The following is a 20,402-nucleotide window of genomic DNA, read 5'->3' on the forward strand; positions in this document are numbered from 1 at the left end:
GAAGAGGCTCAAAAAAATAGTGACAAAACGGTGTGTTTTTTTCATTTAAAATCGGGTCAGGTAATGGGCTCCATTCCCAAATGAACATAGTATATATTTTTCCCAAACAGGAGCTAAAAATTCCCAATAGGTTTCCCCCCCCCAAAAAATCTCAATTTTGAAGCATTTTTTTAGCATAATAAAAACAACACTAATTTCCCTATTTAAGTCAAGACACCGCAATTTTTTCCAACCCAAAGGGACCCAGCCCCATTCCCTAAATGGTTTTAAAAAAACACTGCAAAACAAATGAAGAAGAAGCATATACAAGTGATTTCTATGAACATAAACATAAATGCTGTGGGAAGGATTGTTCAGAGTTTGAAAATCTGGTTGAATATGCAGACCGTTTGAAACTTGCTAAGAATGCATATGAAGAGTTTCTCACTATTTTAAACTGTGAATAACTTGTTAATACATGTATAGATATAGTGACACGTACCGGTATACAGTTTTAAATAGCAATAAACATGTCATATGTATTCTGTTCAATAGTCACTATTCAATAAAATTAAACCGTCCAGATTTTGTTTTGTTGACAACTTTATACATTTTGTATTATAAAAACAATTATTATTTTATTTTTGACACATTTAATATAGCTGACATTATATAGAGTATAATAATGCATGTGAATCAATGCTTTAAAGATCAATAAAAAATTGACATCTTAAAAGGGCAACCAGTTTTAAATTAGGCAAGAAGATGTTCTAAGTAACTAGCCCTCCAGGCAAGTGAGGGTCAAATTTTTACGTAAACCCCTGAAATTTTAACGCCAACACAGTTGCCATGGCGTAGTGGATATGGTGTCCGCTAGCGACTGAGAAGTCGCAGGTTAAATCCCACAGTGGGAGCATTATTTAATCTCCCCATAAAACACCCAGTACTGGTTTTACACAGGAAAATGACTTGAAAGCTTATCAATAAGGCCTAGACTTTTGATGCAATCAAGCTACCAGAAATAGGTTTAAACTAAACATACCCGTCCTGGTCGGTGCACTGGCGCTTGAAAGGCCTGGTTCCACATGAGGAGTCGCTTGGGGAACCTGACTGTAAGCCTGAGGCTCCTGAAGGAAACACAAATATATGAGCCGCACTCTGGGAAAACAGGGCTTAATGCATGTGAGTGTCGTCCCAGATTAGCCTGTGCAGTCTGCAATGGCTAATCAGAGACGCTTTTTGCAAAGAGACTTCCATAAAAGAAGAAACTGTTATCCCAGAACAAGGCTCTTATGCATCCCTTGAAGTCAGCTCCAAAACATTTCTCCAGATGGTTTCTTACAATAAGTAGGAATTTAAGGGTAAAATCTTGAATATATAAAATCCATGTCATCAGTCTATATAATGTTTTGAGAAAAAAAAACAAATCCATCTTTCAATTCTAATATTTAACTTATAAAGAAAGAATATTCTTTAAACAATAACATACATGTAGTATATAACGTGGAATTCAACACCTCTGAATACACAAATCTTCAGTTAAAACAATATAAAATAATGACATAATCAAAATTTATAGTTGATATTCTAATGCTGAACGTATTTTTTTTTAGTAAGTCTTTTCTTTATTCCTAAGTCAATAGGTAGATGAATGAAGACCCTGTTGTTTGAACACAAATAGATTTTTTCTTTAGAAATGAGCTGTTCTCTGTGAAAAAGGGGGTTTAATGCCTGTGCGTAAAGTCCACACAGGCTAACCAAGGACGACACTTAACGCTTTTATGATATTTTTCGTTTCAAGAAAGTATCTTCTAGCAAAAATCAAGTCATGCGGAAAGTGTCGTACCTGAATAGCTAATCTGGGACACTGTATGCACGTGCATTAAACCCCCTTTTCACAGAGCACGGCTCATATATGTTTGTTTTATTATTTATGTATACTTTATTGCAATGTTCAAACAAGTAAGCTTGAGCAGGTATGGCTAAAACGAACTTGAGATTAAACAAGAGAGGTTTTTGTCAGAAACATAACAGTTCTATGTTTTGTCAATGAATGGGTTGATTAATAACATGGGGAACATGAAATTAAGCATAGAACTATTTGAAAGATCAACAGACAGATAAACATGTTATTGACATTGGAGTGAAATAATGTGCCTGTAAGGCATTCATAGCGCAAGTTGCTGAGCACATTTGTTTGATAAGTGTTCTTGATAATGTTGTGTTCAACATCCTCAAGCTGATCACTCCTACCTCTGTGTTTGTTGAAGTTCTTGTTGTACCACTGGTGTTTCTTGATCTGCTCTATTGTTCGCCGCTTACTGGCGTTCTCCACCAGAACCTTGCGCAATAACGCTGCAAATACAATGAGTGTGTATTATGAGCCTCAGTCTGGGGAAACAGGGCTTAATGCATGTGCGCAAAGTGTTGTCCCAGATTTGCCTGTGCAGTCTGCAAAGGCTAATCAGGGACAACAATTTTCATCTAAACTGAATTTTCGCTAAGAAGAGACTCCCTTCAAACGAAAAAAACAATACAAACTGTACAGGCTTATCTGAGATGACACTTAACTCACGTGCGGTACACTGTTTACCCTGAGAGTGGCTCATATTTCAAAACTCATTAAGTCCATCTTTGCCTGGGGCTGCATTATGTGAGGACCCAAAGCAATGAAGGTTTTTGTTGAATTTGCGGCCGAAATTATTTTTCTGAATCCAAAGGGCATAGGCCTGATTCACAAACAAAACCGTTTTGAAACAAATTCTTAATTAAAGCTGCATATTTAGAACTATTTAGCATTTATTGAAATAAATTCAATGTTGGTCTAGTCTTATGGTTGAATAAGTAGGGATTTAGCTAAAGTGGACTGGCCTTCCATTTTTAACCCCACACACTTAGTGCATTTATATTGGTCATTGATTTACAGGGTCAAGACCATGATGATTCAACAGGACAATGAGACATCAACCTGTGTCACCAAAGAGTGCTTGAGAGCTACTACAACTTCCATCATAGATGACAGTTTTAACGTAAATAACCACATATTGAGGTGATTTTGAGAGCACTTTTATCATGTTCAAGTCCAAATAGAATAACAATTGTCACATGTGGATTAGAAATACTATGGAGTATGGTGACCACCGCTCAAATCATATATTTCGGGTAAGAAAATTAAACTTAGGTTGCCTATTTAATACTCGCATGTACCAACCACTGCGCTAACCAGACAGCCTGGTGATTCTCTATACTTACACAAGGCCAGTATATCTATCTTGTTCAATGGACTGAGGGTGATCTTGCACTATACTAACACAAGGCCAGTGTATCTATCTTGTTCCATGGACTGAGGTTGATCTTGAACTATACTTACACAAGGCCAGTATACCTATCTTGTTCCATGGACTGAGGGTGATCTTGAACTATACTTACACAAGGCCAGTGTACCTATCTTGTTCCATGGACTGAGGGTGATCTTGCACTATACTTACACAAGGCCAGTGTATCTATCTTGTTCCATGGACTGAGTATGATCTTGCACAATACTTACACAAGGCCAGTGTATCTATCTTGTTCCATGGGCTGAGGGGGATCTTGCACTATACTTACACATGGCCAGTGTATCTATCTTGTTCCATGGACTGAGGGTGAAGTTGCACTACTCTTACACAGGGCCAGTGTATCCATCTTGTTCCATGAACTGAGGGTGATCTTGCACTATCCTTACACAACTCCAGCGTATCTATCTTGTTCCATGGACTGAGGGTGATCTAGCACTATTCTTACACAAGGCCAGCGTGTCTATCTTGTTCCATGGACTGAGGATGATCTTGCACTATACTTACACAAGGCCAGTGTATCTATCTTGTTCCATGGGCTGTCGAGGGGGATCTTGCACTTTACTTACACAGGGCCAGTGTATCTATCTTGTTCCATGGACTTATGGTGATCTTGCACTATACGTACACAAGGCCAGTGTATCTATCTTGTTCCATGGACTGAGGGTGAAGTTGCACTACTCTTACACAGGGCCAGTGTATCTATCTTGTTCACTGGACTGAGGGTGATCTAGCACTATTCTTACACAACTCCAGCATATCTATCTTGTTCCATGGACTGAGGGTGATCTTGCACTGTTCTTACACAAGGCCAGCGTGTCTATCTTGTTCCATGGGCTGTCGAGGGGGATCTTGCACTTTACTTACACAGGGCCAGTGTATCTATCTTGTTCCATGGACTTATGGTGATCTTGCACTATACGTACACAAGGCCAGTGTATCTATCTTGTTCCATGGACTGAGGGTGAAGTTGCACTACTCTTACACAGGGCCAGTGTATCTATCTTGTTCACTGGACTGAGGGTGATCTAGCACTATTCTTACACAACTCCAGCATATCTATCTTGTTCCATGGACTGAGGGTGATCTTGCACTGTTCTTACACAAGGCCAGCGTGTCTATCTTGTTCCATGGACTGAGGGTGATCTTGCACTATACTTACACAAGGCCAGTGTATCTATCTTTTTGCATGGACTGAGGGTGATCTTGCACTAAACTTACACAAGGCCAGTGTATCTATCTTGTTCCAAGGACTGAGAGTGATCTTGCACTATTCTTACACAAGGCCAGTATATCTATCTTGTTCAATGGACTGAGGGTGATCTTGCACTATTCTTACACAAGGCCAGCGTATCTATCTTGTCCCATGGACTGAGGGTGATCTTTCACTATACTTTAACTTACACAAGGCCATTGTATCTATCTTGTTCCATGGACTTTGGGTGATCTTTCACTATACTTACATAAGGCCAGTGTATCAATCTTGTCCCATGGACTGCGGGTGAGCTTGCACTATACTTACACAAGGCTAGTGTACGTAACTTGTTCCATAGACTGAGGGTGATCTTGAACTATACTTACACAAGGCCAGTGTATCTATCTTGTTCCATGGACTGAGGGTGATCTTGCACTAAACTTACACAATGCCAGTGTATCTATCTTGTTCCATGGACTGTGGGTGATCTTGCACTATACTTACACAAGGCCAGTGTGTCTATCTTGTCCCATGGACTGAGGGTGATCTTGCACTATACTCACACAAGGCCAGTGTATCTATCTTGTTCCATGGACAGTGGATGATCTTGCACTATACTTACACAAGGCCAGCGTATCTATCTTGTTCCATGGACTGAGGGTGATCTTGCACTATACTTACACAAGACCAGCGTATCTATCTTGTTCCATGAACTGAGGGTGATATTGCACTATACTTACACAAGGCCAGCGTATCTATCTTGTTCCATGGACTCAGGGTGATATTGCACTATACTTACACAAGGCCAGCGTATCTATCTTGTTCCCAGGACTGAGGGTGAACTTGCACTATACTTACGCAAGGCCAGCTTATCTATCTTGTTTGTCCCATGGACTGAGGGCATACATGCCATAATTTTTCAGACCAATTCCGGGACATTGACTTAAATTGTTCGGGACTTTTGCCGATTTTCCGGGACATGTATAAAATGTAGCGATATTTATAGACATATGCATTTTTGGTATGTTTTTTTTTTGTTTCGCATCGATAATTGCATAAGTTCAAAAGCCTATCCGAAATACATTTGATCTATTAACGTCAAATAAAACATTACTACTTCCGTTACTAGATACAAGCCACGTGTTTTCAGTGTAAGTGTTCTAAACATAGATGGTGACGTCACTGCGTTATTATTATTAAGACCGGTGTGTAACGCGTAGTTGTTGATATGCCTTTATTCATTTATAACATTTTGACATGGCGAACGCAATTCAAATTCACTTATTATTTTAAACGTAATGTTTACTGGGGGTTTAGAACAAGACAATAATAAACCTAGTAAGGATGACGTTTTTATATGCTTACTTTTTTACTCAACTTTTTTGTCGGTTAAACGTGCAAACATAAACTGCTTTTAATTTTTTACTCAGCGATGTTGGACTTCAGATGTGTGAACAACTATCCTTTGCCCTTACGCAGCGGGAAATAATGACGTAGTAGATTAAAGTCAATTAACAACCACATTAAACAATGCCGCCTTTTCGGTTTGACCGCGAATGTGAGACAATCGATATGATAACAGGACCCCTGATAATTGATCGATTTTGACACGTAGCGTAGTCTGCCTAATCGAGTAGGCATTGTCATGGAGATGCTGCAGATATACACAGATTCGAGGTGCAGTTAAGCCTAAGATAAGGTACATGTATATATGGATTTTGTAAATTCCGGGACATTTGACAGATTTCCAGGACAGCGGGACAAGTTCTTAATTTCCGGGACTGTCCCGGACAATCCGGGATGTATGGCATGTATGACTGAGGGTAATCTTGCACTATACTCACACAAGGCCAGTGTATCTATCTTGTTTCATGGACTGAGGGTGATCTTGCAATATACTTACACAAGGCCAATGTATTTATGTTGTTCCAAGGACTGAGGGTGAACTTGCACTATACTTACACAAGGCCAGCGTATCTATCTTGTTCAATGGACTGAGGGTGATCTTGCACTATTCTTACACAAGGCCAGTGTATCTATCTTGTCCCATGGACTGAGGGTGGAGTTGCAGAACTCTTACACAGGGCCAGTGTATATATCTTGTTTCATGGACTGAGGGTGATCTTGCACTATTCTTACACAACTCCAGCGTATCTATCTTGTTCCATGGACTGAGGGTGATCTTGCACTATTCTTACACAAGGCTAGCTTGTCTATCTTGTTCCATGGACTGAGGGTGATCTTGCACTATACTTACACTAGGCCAGTGTATCTATCTTGTTCCATGGACTGTGGGTGTTCTTGCACTTTACTTACACAAGGCCAATGTGTCTATCTTGTTCCATGGACTGAGGGTGATCTTGCACTATACTCACACAAGGCCAGTGTATCTATCTTGTTCCATGGACTGAGGGTGATCTTGCACTATACTTACACAAGGCCAGTGTTATCTATCTTGTTCCATGGACTGAGGGTGATCTTGCACTATTCTTACACAGGGCCAGTAGATCTATCTTGTTCCATGGACTGAGGGTGATCTTGCACTATTCTTACACAAGGCCAGCTTATCTATCTTGTCCCATGGACTGAGGGTGATCTTGCACTATACTGTAACTTACACAAGGCCAGTGTATATATCTTGTTCCATGAACTGAGGGTGATCTTTCACTATACTTACACAGGGCCAGTGTATATATCTTGTTCCATGGACTGAGGGTGATCTTGCACTATTCTTACACAAGGCCAGTGTATATATCTTGTTCCATGGACTGAGGGTGATCTTGCACTATTCTTACACAAGGCCAGCATTTCTATCTTGTTCCATGGACTGAGGGTGATCTTGCACTTTACTTACACAAGGCCAATGTGTCTATCTTGTTCCAAGGACTGAGGGTGATTTTGCAATATACTTACACAAGGTAAGTGTATCTATCTTGTTCCATGGGCTGAGGGTGATCTTTTGCTATATTTACACAAGGCCAGTGTATCTATCTTGTTCCATGGACTGAGGGTGATCTTTTGCTATACTTACACAAGGCCAGTGTATCTATCTTGTTCAATGGACTGAGGGTGATCTTGCACTATACTTACACAAGGCCAGTGTATCTATCTTGTTCCATGGACTGATGGTGATCTTGCAGTCTTTCCAGTCACAGTACTCCTGACAGCTGTATGTGGGCTCATCCCAGGGAAGCTCTGTTAGAAAACGTTCAGTTTGGATGTTTAATGATGATATTGAAAAAAAAAAAACTTCATTGAATGTAAACTGAAAATAATTTCAATTTCAATTCCTGCTTTAAATGATGTCACTTGTCATATAGTTATTAATAAATAATGCAATGTCATTTTGGGGGAAAAAAAGCACGTGCATTCATCCACTGACATTTCAGGATTGGTTTTGCATCCCATGACACCTATGGATGAATCTAAATTCTTTTACCCAGAAAACATCCAAATAACAAAACTGTTTCGCTTATCTTTTCCTAACATTCATTTATCAGGACTAAACAATTATTTGACAATACAAAAAATTCATAGAAAAGATTGTTGTGTAACATACCGCCTGCCAGCAACGCTACGAGTATGATTCCACACGACCAAATATCCGCGGGTTCAGCGTGGTACGGTTTCCGGCTTATCACTTCAGGGGCCACATAAGGCACTGTCCCACAACACTTTTCTAACAACCGTTCGCGACCTTGGTACCTAAACACTGTCGAGAGTCCGAAATCTGATATTTTCAGGTTGTCAAAGTCATCTAGTAACAGATTTTCGGGTTTCAGGTCCCTGTGGGTGACACCACGCTCATGAAGGTACTCTACGCCCATTATGAGCTGTTTGAAGTATCGTGATGCATCAACTTCTGGCATTCCCAGGTCAGGCTCTATAACAGTTAGGATATGATTTTGTAGGGTATTTTATGTTTTAAGTGAAGAAATAGTTAGGATGGTAAATTTTATAACAATGACAGGGAAAGCGCGGAAGATAATTGAAATGTAGCTACGTGTGGTTACAAGCTCTATTTTATTGTACAATTCTTGAACTTTCAAACAGAGCATTGTATAATGCCATATTTAGAAACGTATTAACCACTTAAAACAAACATAAATATGGGATTACAACTTTTAAAATATCCGCTAAGAGCCTTATACATGAAAAATAATAGATTAAAAAAATGATGCTCTTTCTTATTTTTTTAATACACTTTAAAGGAAACTAATTCAAATTTCAAATGACTTTATCTGGAACTCAACTAAGCCATAGGTACTCACAACTTTTCACTTGCAACACATAAATAGTAGTGTAAGGATTACAGACTTTTGTTTTCTTTAATATGGAAGACAATTAATAATCCTATAAATTAAAGTCACCCATTTATTTGTTTTAGTGTAAATAAAGCAGAAAAACGTATTTCTACAGATTTCCAATCAACAACTTTCATCAAAATAATACAAAAACAAGAGCTGTCACCATAGGATGACATATGTCCCTGAAAAACGCTTTTTCGAAACCTAAACGCAGATTTCGAAACCTAAACGCGGATCCTAAGTTCAAGGTCAAAGGAGTCAAAACTTGTGTACCCATAGAAAGGCCTTTTCCATATACGTATGCATACCAAATATGAAGGTTACATCTGAAGCGACATAAAAGTTATGAGCATTTTTCGAAACCTAAATGCAAAGTGTGACGGAAAGACAGACGGACAGTGCGATCACTATATGCCCACCTTCGGGGCATAACAAAACAAAACCTCAGCAACTGTCGGCACACTCCATACCTATTCGGTCAAATAATTCCCCACCGCTTGCATACTCCAAGAAAATGTACTGGATGTTCTCATCCTTACGGAAACCGTAGAACTTGATGATGCTGTCGTGCTTCAACATCTTGTGAACGCACACCTTGAGAACATTGAAACATAACAGACAGTAAGTAACCATGTAAGTTTAAAATAGAAGCAGCATCCATATATTACAAGAGCTGTCCCAAGACAGGGAGCTCTGCAATTCTTAGGCTTTGATGCTATAGTATAATGTACATTTTCTGTCATTCACCTAAAATAAAAGTAGTTTTTATTCACTATTTTGGGAATAGGGCCAGGTCCCTTTGGATTGGGAAAATGTGCAGCGTTTTGACTTATATTGGGAAATTAATGTTGTTGTTTTGCTAAAGAATGCTTCAAAATTGTGAAAACACGTTTTTAGTATTATATTTACTAAGGTTGAACTTATATTGATGGGAGTTGAAAAAAAAATTGAGATCTTACACAAAATCACAACCACAGTCTACGTGAAAGCTACCTACAAAGAAAATTACAGCACTTAACCTGCATCCAAACTCAAGTGATAATTAAGTAAAAAATAATAATTCTGTGTCCAGTTACACTTACCTTAACTCGACTGGCCAAATGCAATCCCTAACTAAAGCTGCATGTAACCTACCCACTTCCAGTCAAAATACCTCCATCATAACTTCAGAAATTGAATGCAAATTTTTCATACATTTTTAGCAAAAGTGACCTTGATCTGACGTGCCCCGAATGAAGCCCAATTTGAGGTCACTTTGTCAGCTAGAAGTGGTTTTACTCAAGTTTACTTAAATTTTTAAGAACAACAAGAGATGTGTTTGTCAGAAACACAATGCCCCCTGTGGCGCCGCTTTGAAATAAAATTTCAATATATCATTTTGCAGGTTTGGAAATTATCTCCCATTAAGAGCTTATTACTTCCCTTGGATTGTATTTTTTGACTTTTGACCTTATAGGATGGCCATGACCTTTCACCACTCAAAATGTGCAGCTCCATTAGATACACATGCATGCCAAGTATCAAGTTACTATATTTAATATTCAAACAGTTATGACCAAACTTTAACGAAGGTTAAAGTTTTAGAAAAAGAAAAATACAATGATATTTGACCTTTTACCTTGAAGGATGACCTTGACCTTGACTTTTGACCACTCAAAATGTGCAGCTCCATGAGATACACATGCATGCCAAATATGAAGTTGCTATCTTCAATATTGCAAAAGTTATCAAACTTAAACCAAAGTTAAAGTTTTGGACAGAATGACAGACAGACAGGCCAAAAACAATATACCCCCGATCATTCGATCCGGGGGCATAAAAAGGGGCATAATTCTGCTTAATTGCAGGTCTGATTTACAGGCCTTGGTCTTTGACCCTGCATGATGACCCCCAACACATTTGTGAAGTTTCAATTGAATACCTGTAGTAGTTAGAGAGATGTGAACTTCTTAGCCGCAAATCTTAACCAACATTTGTCTTCAATGTTAACTTAAACCAGACTTTTATAAGGACACAAGGGGCATAATCCTGTTAAAAGGTATAATGGGTCAGTGAATGGACATAACAGCCATGAACACATTTAATTCAATATGTGTTGTAGAATATATACTAAGGAGTAGCTGCACATTAAAGATTTAAGTATGGTGTAGCATTATAATAGCTTCCTTAACTTGTATCCATATTACATTTTCTTATCTTGTAACACCAGCATGGAAGATCTCCAGATCCATAATATCACTCCTCTAATCTATGATACGTTTAATTATATCTTGATATGCACATAACTGTTATAATGTATTTTTCTGAACCAATAATTTAAATATGTTTTAACTAAGGATTTAAGAACAAAAATTGGCATAAACTTGCTAAATTGCGATTCATACATGTAGTTATACTTGGTCAGTGCCCTCATGCCATGATCTCAAACTCATGTGTTAGGTTTTAATTGAATACCTGTGGTAGAAAAAGTGATATGGAGATGTCACACATGTGTGAATAACAAACAAGATGCTGCGTTCAATAAACAGATAACGCAAGTGGAAGCCATGTTAGAATATTCATTCAATATTAACCCTTTTAGTGCTGGAACCGAATTTTGAAGGCCTTTGCAAACTGTTTGGATCCAGATGAGACGCCACAGAACGTGGCGTCTCATCAGGATCCAAACTGTTTGCTTTTCTGGTAGTATTCTTTGAAAAAAGAAGAAGAAAATGCTTATTTTAGAAATTCAGCAGACGACATTTTAGCAGACGACAAATTTCCCAGCATGCAAAGGATGAATACGTCCACAAGTAGGTCAATGTCTTGGTCACAATGAGTTTAGGTGATTTGGGTGTGTTGAGTGTTCATAGATAACAATGAGTTTAGGTGATTTGGGTGTGTTAAGTGTTCATGTAAAGGTCACAATGAGTTTAGGTGATTTGGGTGTGTTGAGTGTTCATGTCAAGGTCACAATGAGTTTAGGTGATTTGGGTGTGTTGAGTGTTCATGTCAAGTTCACAATGAGTTTAGGTGATTTGGGTGTGTTGAGTGTTCATAGATAACATTCATGTAAACATCAAAGCTTTGCAGCAAAGTATCTGAAAAAATCTGCTTAATTGCATGTCAGAGTTATGGAACTTGGTCAGTGACCTTACACAATGACCCTTAACTCCTGTATGATGTTTTAACTGAATACCTGTGGTAGAAACAGGGATCTGGAGACGTTGAAAAATTACCTTAACCTAAGACAATGACATTTGCAGGACTAGAACTGCTCAGAATATTCTGTGAATAGGCAAGCAAAAAAATCAAACATTTCTTGTTTTTTCATAGGGTTAACTCCCGCCTCCCAAATCCCCAAATGTGACCCAGCTTGAACAACTTGCCGTCCACAATGGAGATTGAGCCAAGGACCTCCAAGATGCTCAACTCTGTTCAGTAAGCAAGGCAGTTTTCCTCGTACATCATCCTTCTATACAAGTTCCACTGAATTATTTGTTGAGGCCAAATTCTGGGAAAACCTGGCTTAAAAGGGGCTTAAATTAATGCATGTGCTTAAAGTGTTGTCTCAGACTTGTCTTTACAGTCCACACAGGCTAAACAGGGACAACACTCTCCGCCTACATCGGATTTTTGTTTGAAAAAGACTTTCTTTAAACCAAAAATTCCATAAAAACGGAAAGTAGACTGCGTAGGCTAATCTGAGATGACACTTTACGCACATGTATAAGTTAAGCCCCTTTTTCCAAGATTGTTGCTCTTTTTAGAAAAAGATTTTTATATCAACCACTGACCTCTTTGCGTACGTTCTCTTCTGCCTGTGGCATGCGCTCCAAGTTGATGATTTTTACAGCCACGGCCTCCTGCGTCTCATTGTTCACTGCCAGCTTCACCCTGAACAAACAACAACCAATATTGCAGCTTTCATTCCATAAGGTGTCATGGTTTAGTCTACCATAATCCAAGTATGCAAATAGCTTCAAGTTATCAATCTTGGCAAAAGAATTGTCCTTTAAAGCCCAGTAAGGAACTTATTTAAGGTAATGAGGTGACATTTGGAGCAACAATATTTCATGCATGTGCAATATAGCAGGCATTATAACAAGACTATTGCCAATCAATATTAGTCCCCTACCTACCATATTGCCATCTGTCCATGTTTCAAGTTTCATGAAAATATATGAAGAACTTTTAAAGTTATCGCAGGATCCACCATTTTCAGCAATATTTCTAGTCTATTTGTTGCCATAGCAACCACAATTCTTAACGTAGTAACAAAATGAAATGATGTGCATAATCTCCATATTGCCATCTGTCCATGTTTCAAGTTTCATGCAAAATATGAAGAATTTTTAAAGTTATCGCAGGATCCAGAAAAGTGAGACGGACTAACAAACTGACAGACAGAGCACAAACCATATAGTCCCCAGTAGGGGGCTAAAAATATCATATGTTGAACATACTCGCCATAAGCCCCTTCCCCAAGGGTCTGAACAAAGTCCCATCCCTCCACAAAGGCAGTCACACTCGTCATGTCTTCGGTCTAAGTCATCCTCGCTGGCCCAGTATTGAGAATCAGAGCTGTACAAAAAAGCACACACATAAATAAATGTGCCCTGCTTTGGGAAAACTGGGCTTAATGCATGTGGGTAAAGTGTTGTCCCAGGTTAGCCTGTGCAGCAGGCTTATCAGGGACAACACTTTCTATTTTTATGGAATTTTACATTTAAAGGTCACTTCTAAACAAAAATCCCTGTCCAGACTGCACCGGCTAATCTGGGAAGAGATTTAACCCTTTGCATGCTGGGAAATTTGTCGTTCGCTAAAATGTCGTCTGCTGAATTTCTAAAATTAGCATTTTCCTTGATTTTTTTCAAAAAATACTATCAGAATAGCAAACAGTTTGGATCCACAGAACATGGCGTCTCATCTGGATCCAAACTGTTTGCAAAGGCCTTCAAAATTCGGTTCCCACACTAAAAGGGTTAAAGCACATGCATAAAGTCTGGTTTTCCCACAGCAGAGCTCAAACAAAGACTAAAACATTCAAAAAAGCTAAGGTGAAGTGTCAAAACAACTAGACATTCAGACTCCAATACAGATCAAATTGCTCCAAAATCCTTGACGCTAATATAATATACAATGAATATAAATGTCAAAATATTATTTTCTCAATTATAAGGCATGAATACAATCATAGAAACAAGGAATGTTAAATAAAATATATGTACTATCATATATATATAATAGTACATAAATTAATTGCAGTTAACTTAAAAATAAAATTCAAAACATCCAAGTTTACGTTGATACTACATGTAACATGTTTACCAGTTTTACGTTTTTTTGTGTGAGAACCCAGAATAATGTGTATATGCTTTCATAAGAACGAACCTGCACAAAATAGAGGAATTTCTCAATAGTGTACATGCTTTGTGTACCTTAATGCATATTCAGCTGTTCAAAAGAAAACAAGAGCTGTCACCATAGGATGACTTATGCCCCCTATAAACACTTGATAGAAGTTATGAGCTTTTTTCGAAACCTAAACACAGATTTCGAAACCTAAACGCAGACCCTAAGTTCCAGGTCAAGGTCACAGGGGTCAAAATTTGTGTGCTTATGGAAAGGCCTTGTCCGTATACACATGCATACCAAATATGAAGGTTATACCTCAAGGGACATAGAAGTTATGAGCATTTTTCAAAACCTAAACGCAGATTTCAAAACCTCAACGCGGATCCTAACTTCAAGGTCAAGGTCACAGGGGTTAAAATTTTTGTGCGTATGGAAAGGCCTTCTCCATATACACATGCATACTAAATATGAAGGTTATATCTCAAGGGACAAAGAAGTTATGAGCATTTTTCGAAACCTTCACGTATATTTTGAAACCTAAACACGGACCCTTAGTTCAAGGTCAAGGTCACAGGGGTAATTTTTTTTGTGTGTATGGAAAGGCCATGTCCATATACACATGCATACCAAATATGAAGGTTCTATCTCAAGGGACATAGAAGTTATGAGCATTTTTCAAAACCTAAACGCAGATTTTGAAACCTAAACGCAGACCCTAAGTTCAAGGTCAAGGTCATAGGGGTAAATTTTTTTGTGCGTATTGAAAGGGCTTGTCCATATACACATGCATACCAAATATGAAGGTTATATCTCAAGGGACATACAAGTTATGAGCATTTTTCGAAACATAAACGCAGATTTCAAACCTAAACACGGACCCTAAGTTCAAGGTCAAGGTCACAGGGGTAAAAAATTGTGTGCGTATGGAAAGGTCTTGTCCATATACACATGCATACCAAATATGAAGGTTATATCTCAAGGGAAATAGAAGTTATGAGCATTTTTCGAAACCTTAACGCAAAGTGTGACGGAAAGACAGACAGACAGACTTCGAAAAGGGGGCATAAAAATGCAATTAAATAAAACTCGTTGATATGCTGGTACCTTCTTCTTAACTTTAATTTCTAGTTTTTTATCTACCGGTACAAATGTGTTATATGTTTGGAAAGTATATACTCCCTTTAACAATTTTTGTGATAAAAATAGAATTGTGTGCCATTCACTGATGCCTCCACAACATATGTTAGGTATGTGTATTTCAAAGAGTATGAGGTCCTTGCATGCCTGAGGCTGCATTATGTGAGGACCCCAAGTATGTCTCAGCACTCAAGTTGCAATAATCAAACTCCCAACTATGGGTTGCTGGGAGTGTCAACTGGTAACGTTGTTTTTTTTCATATAAACTCCCCGCCTGGAATCCAGGCAACACTTTTATCAGTAATTTGAGCCACATAAACTATTTCCTGGCATAAATTAACACAAACAGATCATAAATATATCCCTAATGCAAAATTTGAAACAACCTACTTAAAATTCAATAAATCATCAATTGAAATTTCCACTTACAGTTTGATAAGTTTTTTTTAAAGTTTTTGTTTTGAAAAGTTTGGCCACAAAAAACCTTCAAATTGATGTCAATGGACACAGGAGTTGGGTTTGTTACAATGTATAAGGTTGATTAAAGTCGATTTCATAGACATACTTGACACTTTATTCTTACATGTTTTTTGTCATTACCAGGAAGAACTTTGATCTGCATGATGGGCATTTTGTTGATTTTTATAGTGATATAGACTGTAGGGAAAGCTAGTTTACTTTAGCGAAACTATCAGAGAGAAAAAACAGCAACAATCGGTTTGATTCCCAGTTCTAGAGTTTCCTCTATTACTACATGTACAGACTCCGATCAATATCCAAGCAGAGTTGTCGTTCTATGCTCTCACTGAATGTATTGTAACTGGCATGCAAGAGATTGGACTGCAATAGGGAACCAAAATTAATAATTTAGGATTTTTTAGTTTCTATGTGTGTGTCAAAGCAGAATGATAAGTGGCATATTATTCGTATGCACAAAAGTTTGGCAGTACAAACAGTTAACCAAGGCAGTTTTTTATATTTTAAAGATTATTTTGAAGGAGTCCAATGAACTGCCTTGACGCACAAAACCCTGAAATTTGGAAAATTCATGTAGTGAAATCTTCAGACCGAGAATAATGGGTTTTTTCATGGAGTGTATATTGACAGGAGATGAATCGAGTATTTGACCCTTACTGTAGTAAATTCAATCTTATGCAAAAACTATTCATCCGATTTTATTGGTTTATACGTTATCTTGTTGCTTATTAATTCCTCTTTCAAAAAAATATAACTTTTAGTATATTCCCGTTGTTATTAATGGATTTATAGCGAGTTAAACACAAGAAATACACACTTTATGTTTTACCACCGCGCGTTTTAACGTGTTGTGGCTATCGATCTTTTACGATTAGCGTACAGCGAAGCGCCGAGGTTATACATTTTGATGTACCCACTCACGTCTTTTGTTAAATTATAGTTTCATTTCTCGGCCGATTTTGACAAATTATATATCATTAGAAAGCTTACGTTACGTAGTAAACAGATATATCAATATATATTAAGTTTTTCTTCTGATTTCGACAGCCCGGCGAGTTATAACTTTAACTTTTGCAAATATCATACCGTTTTGGAGTTTTAGAATCTAGATTTACGGTTGACATGTTCGTACTTAATACCAATTTGTAGCGTTTATATTTGGAGTTCAGTTTTAAAAATTACATCTTGCTTAGGAGAATAGAATTCTGTATACGATAGAAAAAAAATTTGTTTAAAAACGAAAGTAATTATGGAATGAAGGCGGGAAAATGTAGCGCGCGTTCCTAACGCACTGAACTGATGCTACGGTCTTGGCGATTATGCTTTTGTTTAGAAACCGGCCATTGAATTTCTTTTGCCATCTTATTATATTTTTTATGGAATATATTGTAGTATTTTGTTCACGAAACATATCAAAAAAGCTTATTATAAATGAATCTTAATAAATTAACGATTTCAGCTCTTGTTTATAACACAAAAAGGGTGTAAAATTTATGATGAAACAGCGTATATAGCGGACCCTCTCTATATTATTCGGCTTTGCATGCATACTTGAAATAAAATGGGTGTCAAAAACATTCATCGTTTGCTGTTTATTATCAACAAGGTAATTATGTATAATTATTTGAAATGTTATTTACCTTAAATTATCAATTTATTAAAGATTCTTGAAAATTACGGTCCGTGTTACGCGGGTCATTTCGTATTTTGACATCAGGGCATCATGTCCAACTATTGAAAATCAGATTTTTTTTCACCGGGACGATGACGGCTTGGATTTAGACAGGCAGACAGATAGTTTATTCAGACTTAAACAATAGTACATCGTCTTCAACTCAAATATATAAATTATTTTTAGACGAATTGTTAGGTGATTACACATATAGCAGTGATGATTCTGAGAATGTTGCCATGTTTCTTATCCGTGTAATCTAGAGTCCATGGTTTGAGCATTTTTATCGCGGTGTTCAAAAAAAGATATCTCAATAATCTTGTTTATTGATAGATCTGTGGTTTTATTGCCCCTGTGTTCAGCACAAACCAATTATCTCGTTATGATAAGATACTGTGCCGACCAATACTAAATAACACTATGGTGTCATACGCCACAGCAGGGACCTATACTTGTATATTGGTCCCTAACCACAGGTGGCAATATCTGGTCAGATTACACTTTTTATGATACCTCCATGTCTTCTCGTGATATTAGTGGTCATTTCTTGGAGTAATGTAACGCCAAATACTCAATTTTGCGTTTATAAGATATGTAGCGTATTGAAAACATTTATAGTCATCTGCCCATACAGACTGCCATAAACTAAATACTGTATAGATGTCAGCCAGCTAAATCACAATAATTATAAGTGCTTAATACCTATACATGTACATTTTAAACATTTAAAAAATCTAATACTTAACATTTAACGTATTTAGCGGGTACCGGTAAAAAAACTCCGTCATTTCGTAGTCCTATAAAGAGTGTATGGTAGTGTACGGAACAACATAATTAAAAACAGCATTCTCATTTGACCACAACGGGGTTAAATAATCTTTCCGAAAAATACAAATAATACAGAGTTTTAATTTAGAATTCTATATATTTATAACTCTGTTAACTTATAAAGATATTTCAATATACATGCATAGACAGTTGACTGTGATTTTCAAGAATCTTTAAATAATTTTAATTAATTGATAATTTATGGTTAATAACCTTTCATATAATTTTACATAATTACCTTTTTGATAATAAACAACAAACGATGAATGTTTTGACACCCATTATATTTGAAGTATGCAAAGCCGAAAAATATCAAGAGGGTCCGCTAAACATTTGTATACCCTTTTCATCATAAAATTAACACCCTTTCTGTGTTATAATCAAGAGCTGAAATCGTAAATTTATTAAGCTTCATTAATACTTAGCTTTATGGATATGTCCCTAGAACAAAATATTTCAATATATTTCATAAAAAATATAATAATCATGGCAAAGGAAATTCAATGGCCGGTCTCTTAACAAAAGCATAATCGCCAAGACCGTAGCATCAGTTCAGTGCGTTAGGAACGCGTGCTACATTTCCCCGCCTTCATTCCTTAATTACTTTCGTTTTTAAACAATTTTTTTTTCTATCGTATACAGAATTCTATTCTCCTAAGCAAGATGTTATTTTTAAAACTGATCTCCAAATATAAACGCTACAAATCGGTATAAAGTACGAACATGTCAACCGTGAATCTAGATTCTAAAACTCCAAAACGGTATGTTATTTGCAAAAGTTAAAGTTATAACTCGCCGGGCTGCCGAAATCAGAAAAAAAACTTAATATATATTGATATATCTGAAAACTACGTTACGTAAGCTTTCTAATGATATATAATTTGTCAAAATCGGCCTAGAAATGAAACTATAATTTAACAAAATACGTGAGTGGGTACATCAAGTTTATAACCTCGGCGCTTCGATAAAAGATCGATAGTTACGACACGGTCACGTGACTTAGACACAACAAGATATTTGGCGTAACGGTCCCGTTTCTTATCCGTGTAATCTAGAATCCGTGGTTTTTTAATTGCTAGGTGTAAAACTGTAAATTGCACAAACCCTTCAATTATTCTTCTTCGTACATTTTAGCTTGAAGTGTTCAGTTTCAGTGCTTGTTTTATTTGTTTACTTGCAGATATGCACTTTAGAAAATAGACAACATGTTCGGATTATTCCTTCCTTTTGGGAATATTTCTGACGGAAAAGGGAATGGTAGCAGGCTCTTTCTGCCCCAAGCTTTTTCGGCCCAGTCCGAAATTTCAGGCTTTTTCGGCCCCAAGCTTATTCGGCCCCAAATCGACCAGGCTTATTCGGCCCTGTATTTTATTACACATTTTCTTTAAAACTTAATTGATTACAGCGGATGTTAGATTAGCTAGCGGTCCGTTTGGTGACAATATTTTGATTATAATTGAAAAAAGGTGTTTAAAATTAATATATTGTGTTTGTTAAATATTGCGTTCGATTAAAGGTGTAAATGATGAGTATTTGTTTGATATGTTCAATTGTTGGTTTTTTTTGTCGGTAATTTAGCACAAAGACATATAAATTCTATAGGTTTTTGTTTAGCAGTTCTTAACTAAATTATTGCACAAACGTATAAAAGTGCAATTATTGTGTTCATAGGTATCATAAATCATTTTGCAGGCAGAAAGACTTCTAAATGGCCTTTAAATTAATGCCTTAAGTTCTTACTTTCCAACAGAGTTATAGCATGTGGCCGCGAAAAATGTTCAACCTCGATTTGGAAACGAGACGGAAGTCGTATATACATGTCAGCAAATGTTTGACAAAGAGTAGCTACAGTTACAACTCAATCAATGCGTTTTAAAGAACAGTCCTTGAAGATGTTGTGTGCAAAATATGGTCTAAATATGTCAACTATTTATGGCGATACGCGAACATCAAAGTGATCCGCTATGGGTAATGATCCGGTAATGGTTACTTGACTGTAATCTTCAATAAAGATAGTATAATACTGTAATAAACAATATTCCATAGTTTTAAAGAGTATCGACCAACATGTTTTCAACGATTTATTCAAATTAAAAATGGGGCCGAAAAAGCCTGGTACTTGGGCCGAATGA

At 37.1% G+C, this 20,402-nt stretch overlaps 1 protein-coding gene across 1 annotated transcript in view; it reads right to left on the bottom strand.

The window, feature by feature from the left end:
• Nucleotides 1-19,509, bottom strand: part of LOC127868280 (serine/threonine-protein kinase Chk1-like) — a 141,802-nt gene extending 122,293 nt beyond the window's left edge. The window contains exons 1-8 of the mRNA XM_052409912.1: nucleotides 19,375-19,509; nucleotides 13,262-13,379; nucleotides 12,593-12,692; nucleotides 9,287-9,410; nucleotides 8,069-8,392; nucleotides 7,600-7,704; nucleotides 2,233-2,334; nucleotides 1,022-1,106 (exon numbers count right to left, since the gene is read on the bottom strand). Coding sequence (XP_052265872.1) covers nucleotides 1,022-1,106; nucleotides 2,233-2,334; nucleotides 7,600-7,704; nucleotides 8,069-8,392; nucleotides 9,287-9,410; nucleotides 12,593-12,692; nucleotides 13,262-13,332 — 911 coding nt within the window. The 5' untranslated portion in view covers nucleotides 13,333-13,379; nucleotides 19,375-19,509. The remainder of the gene's footprint in view (nucleotides 1-1,021; nucleotides 1,107-2,232; nucleotides 2,335-7,599; nucleotides 7,705-8,068; nucleotides 8,393-9,286; nucleotides 9,411-12,592; nucleotides 12,693-13,261; nucleotides 13,380-19,374) is intronic.
• Nucleotides 19,510-20,402: the final 893 nt, after the last annotated feature.

This window comes from Dreissena polymorpha, chromosome 2 (genome assembly GCF_020536995.1).
Source record: "Dreissena polymorpha isolate Duluth1 chromosome 2, UMN_Dpol_1.0, whole genome shotgun sequence".
NCBI lineage: Eukaryota > Metazoa > Mollusca > Bivalvia > Myida > Dreissenidae > Dreissena > Dreissena polymorpha.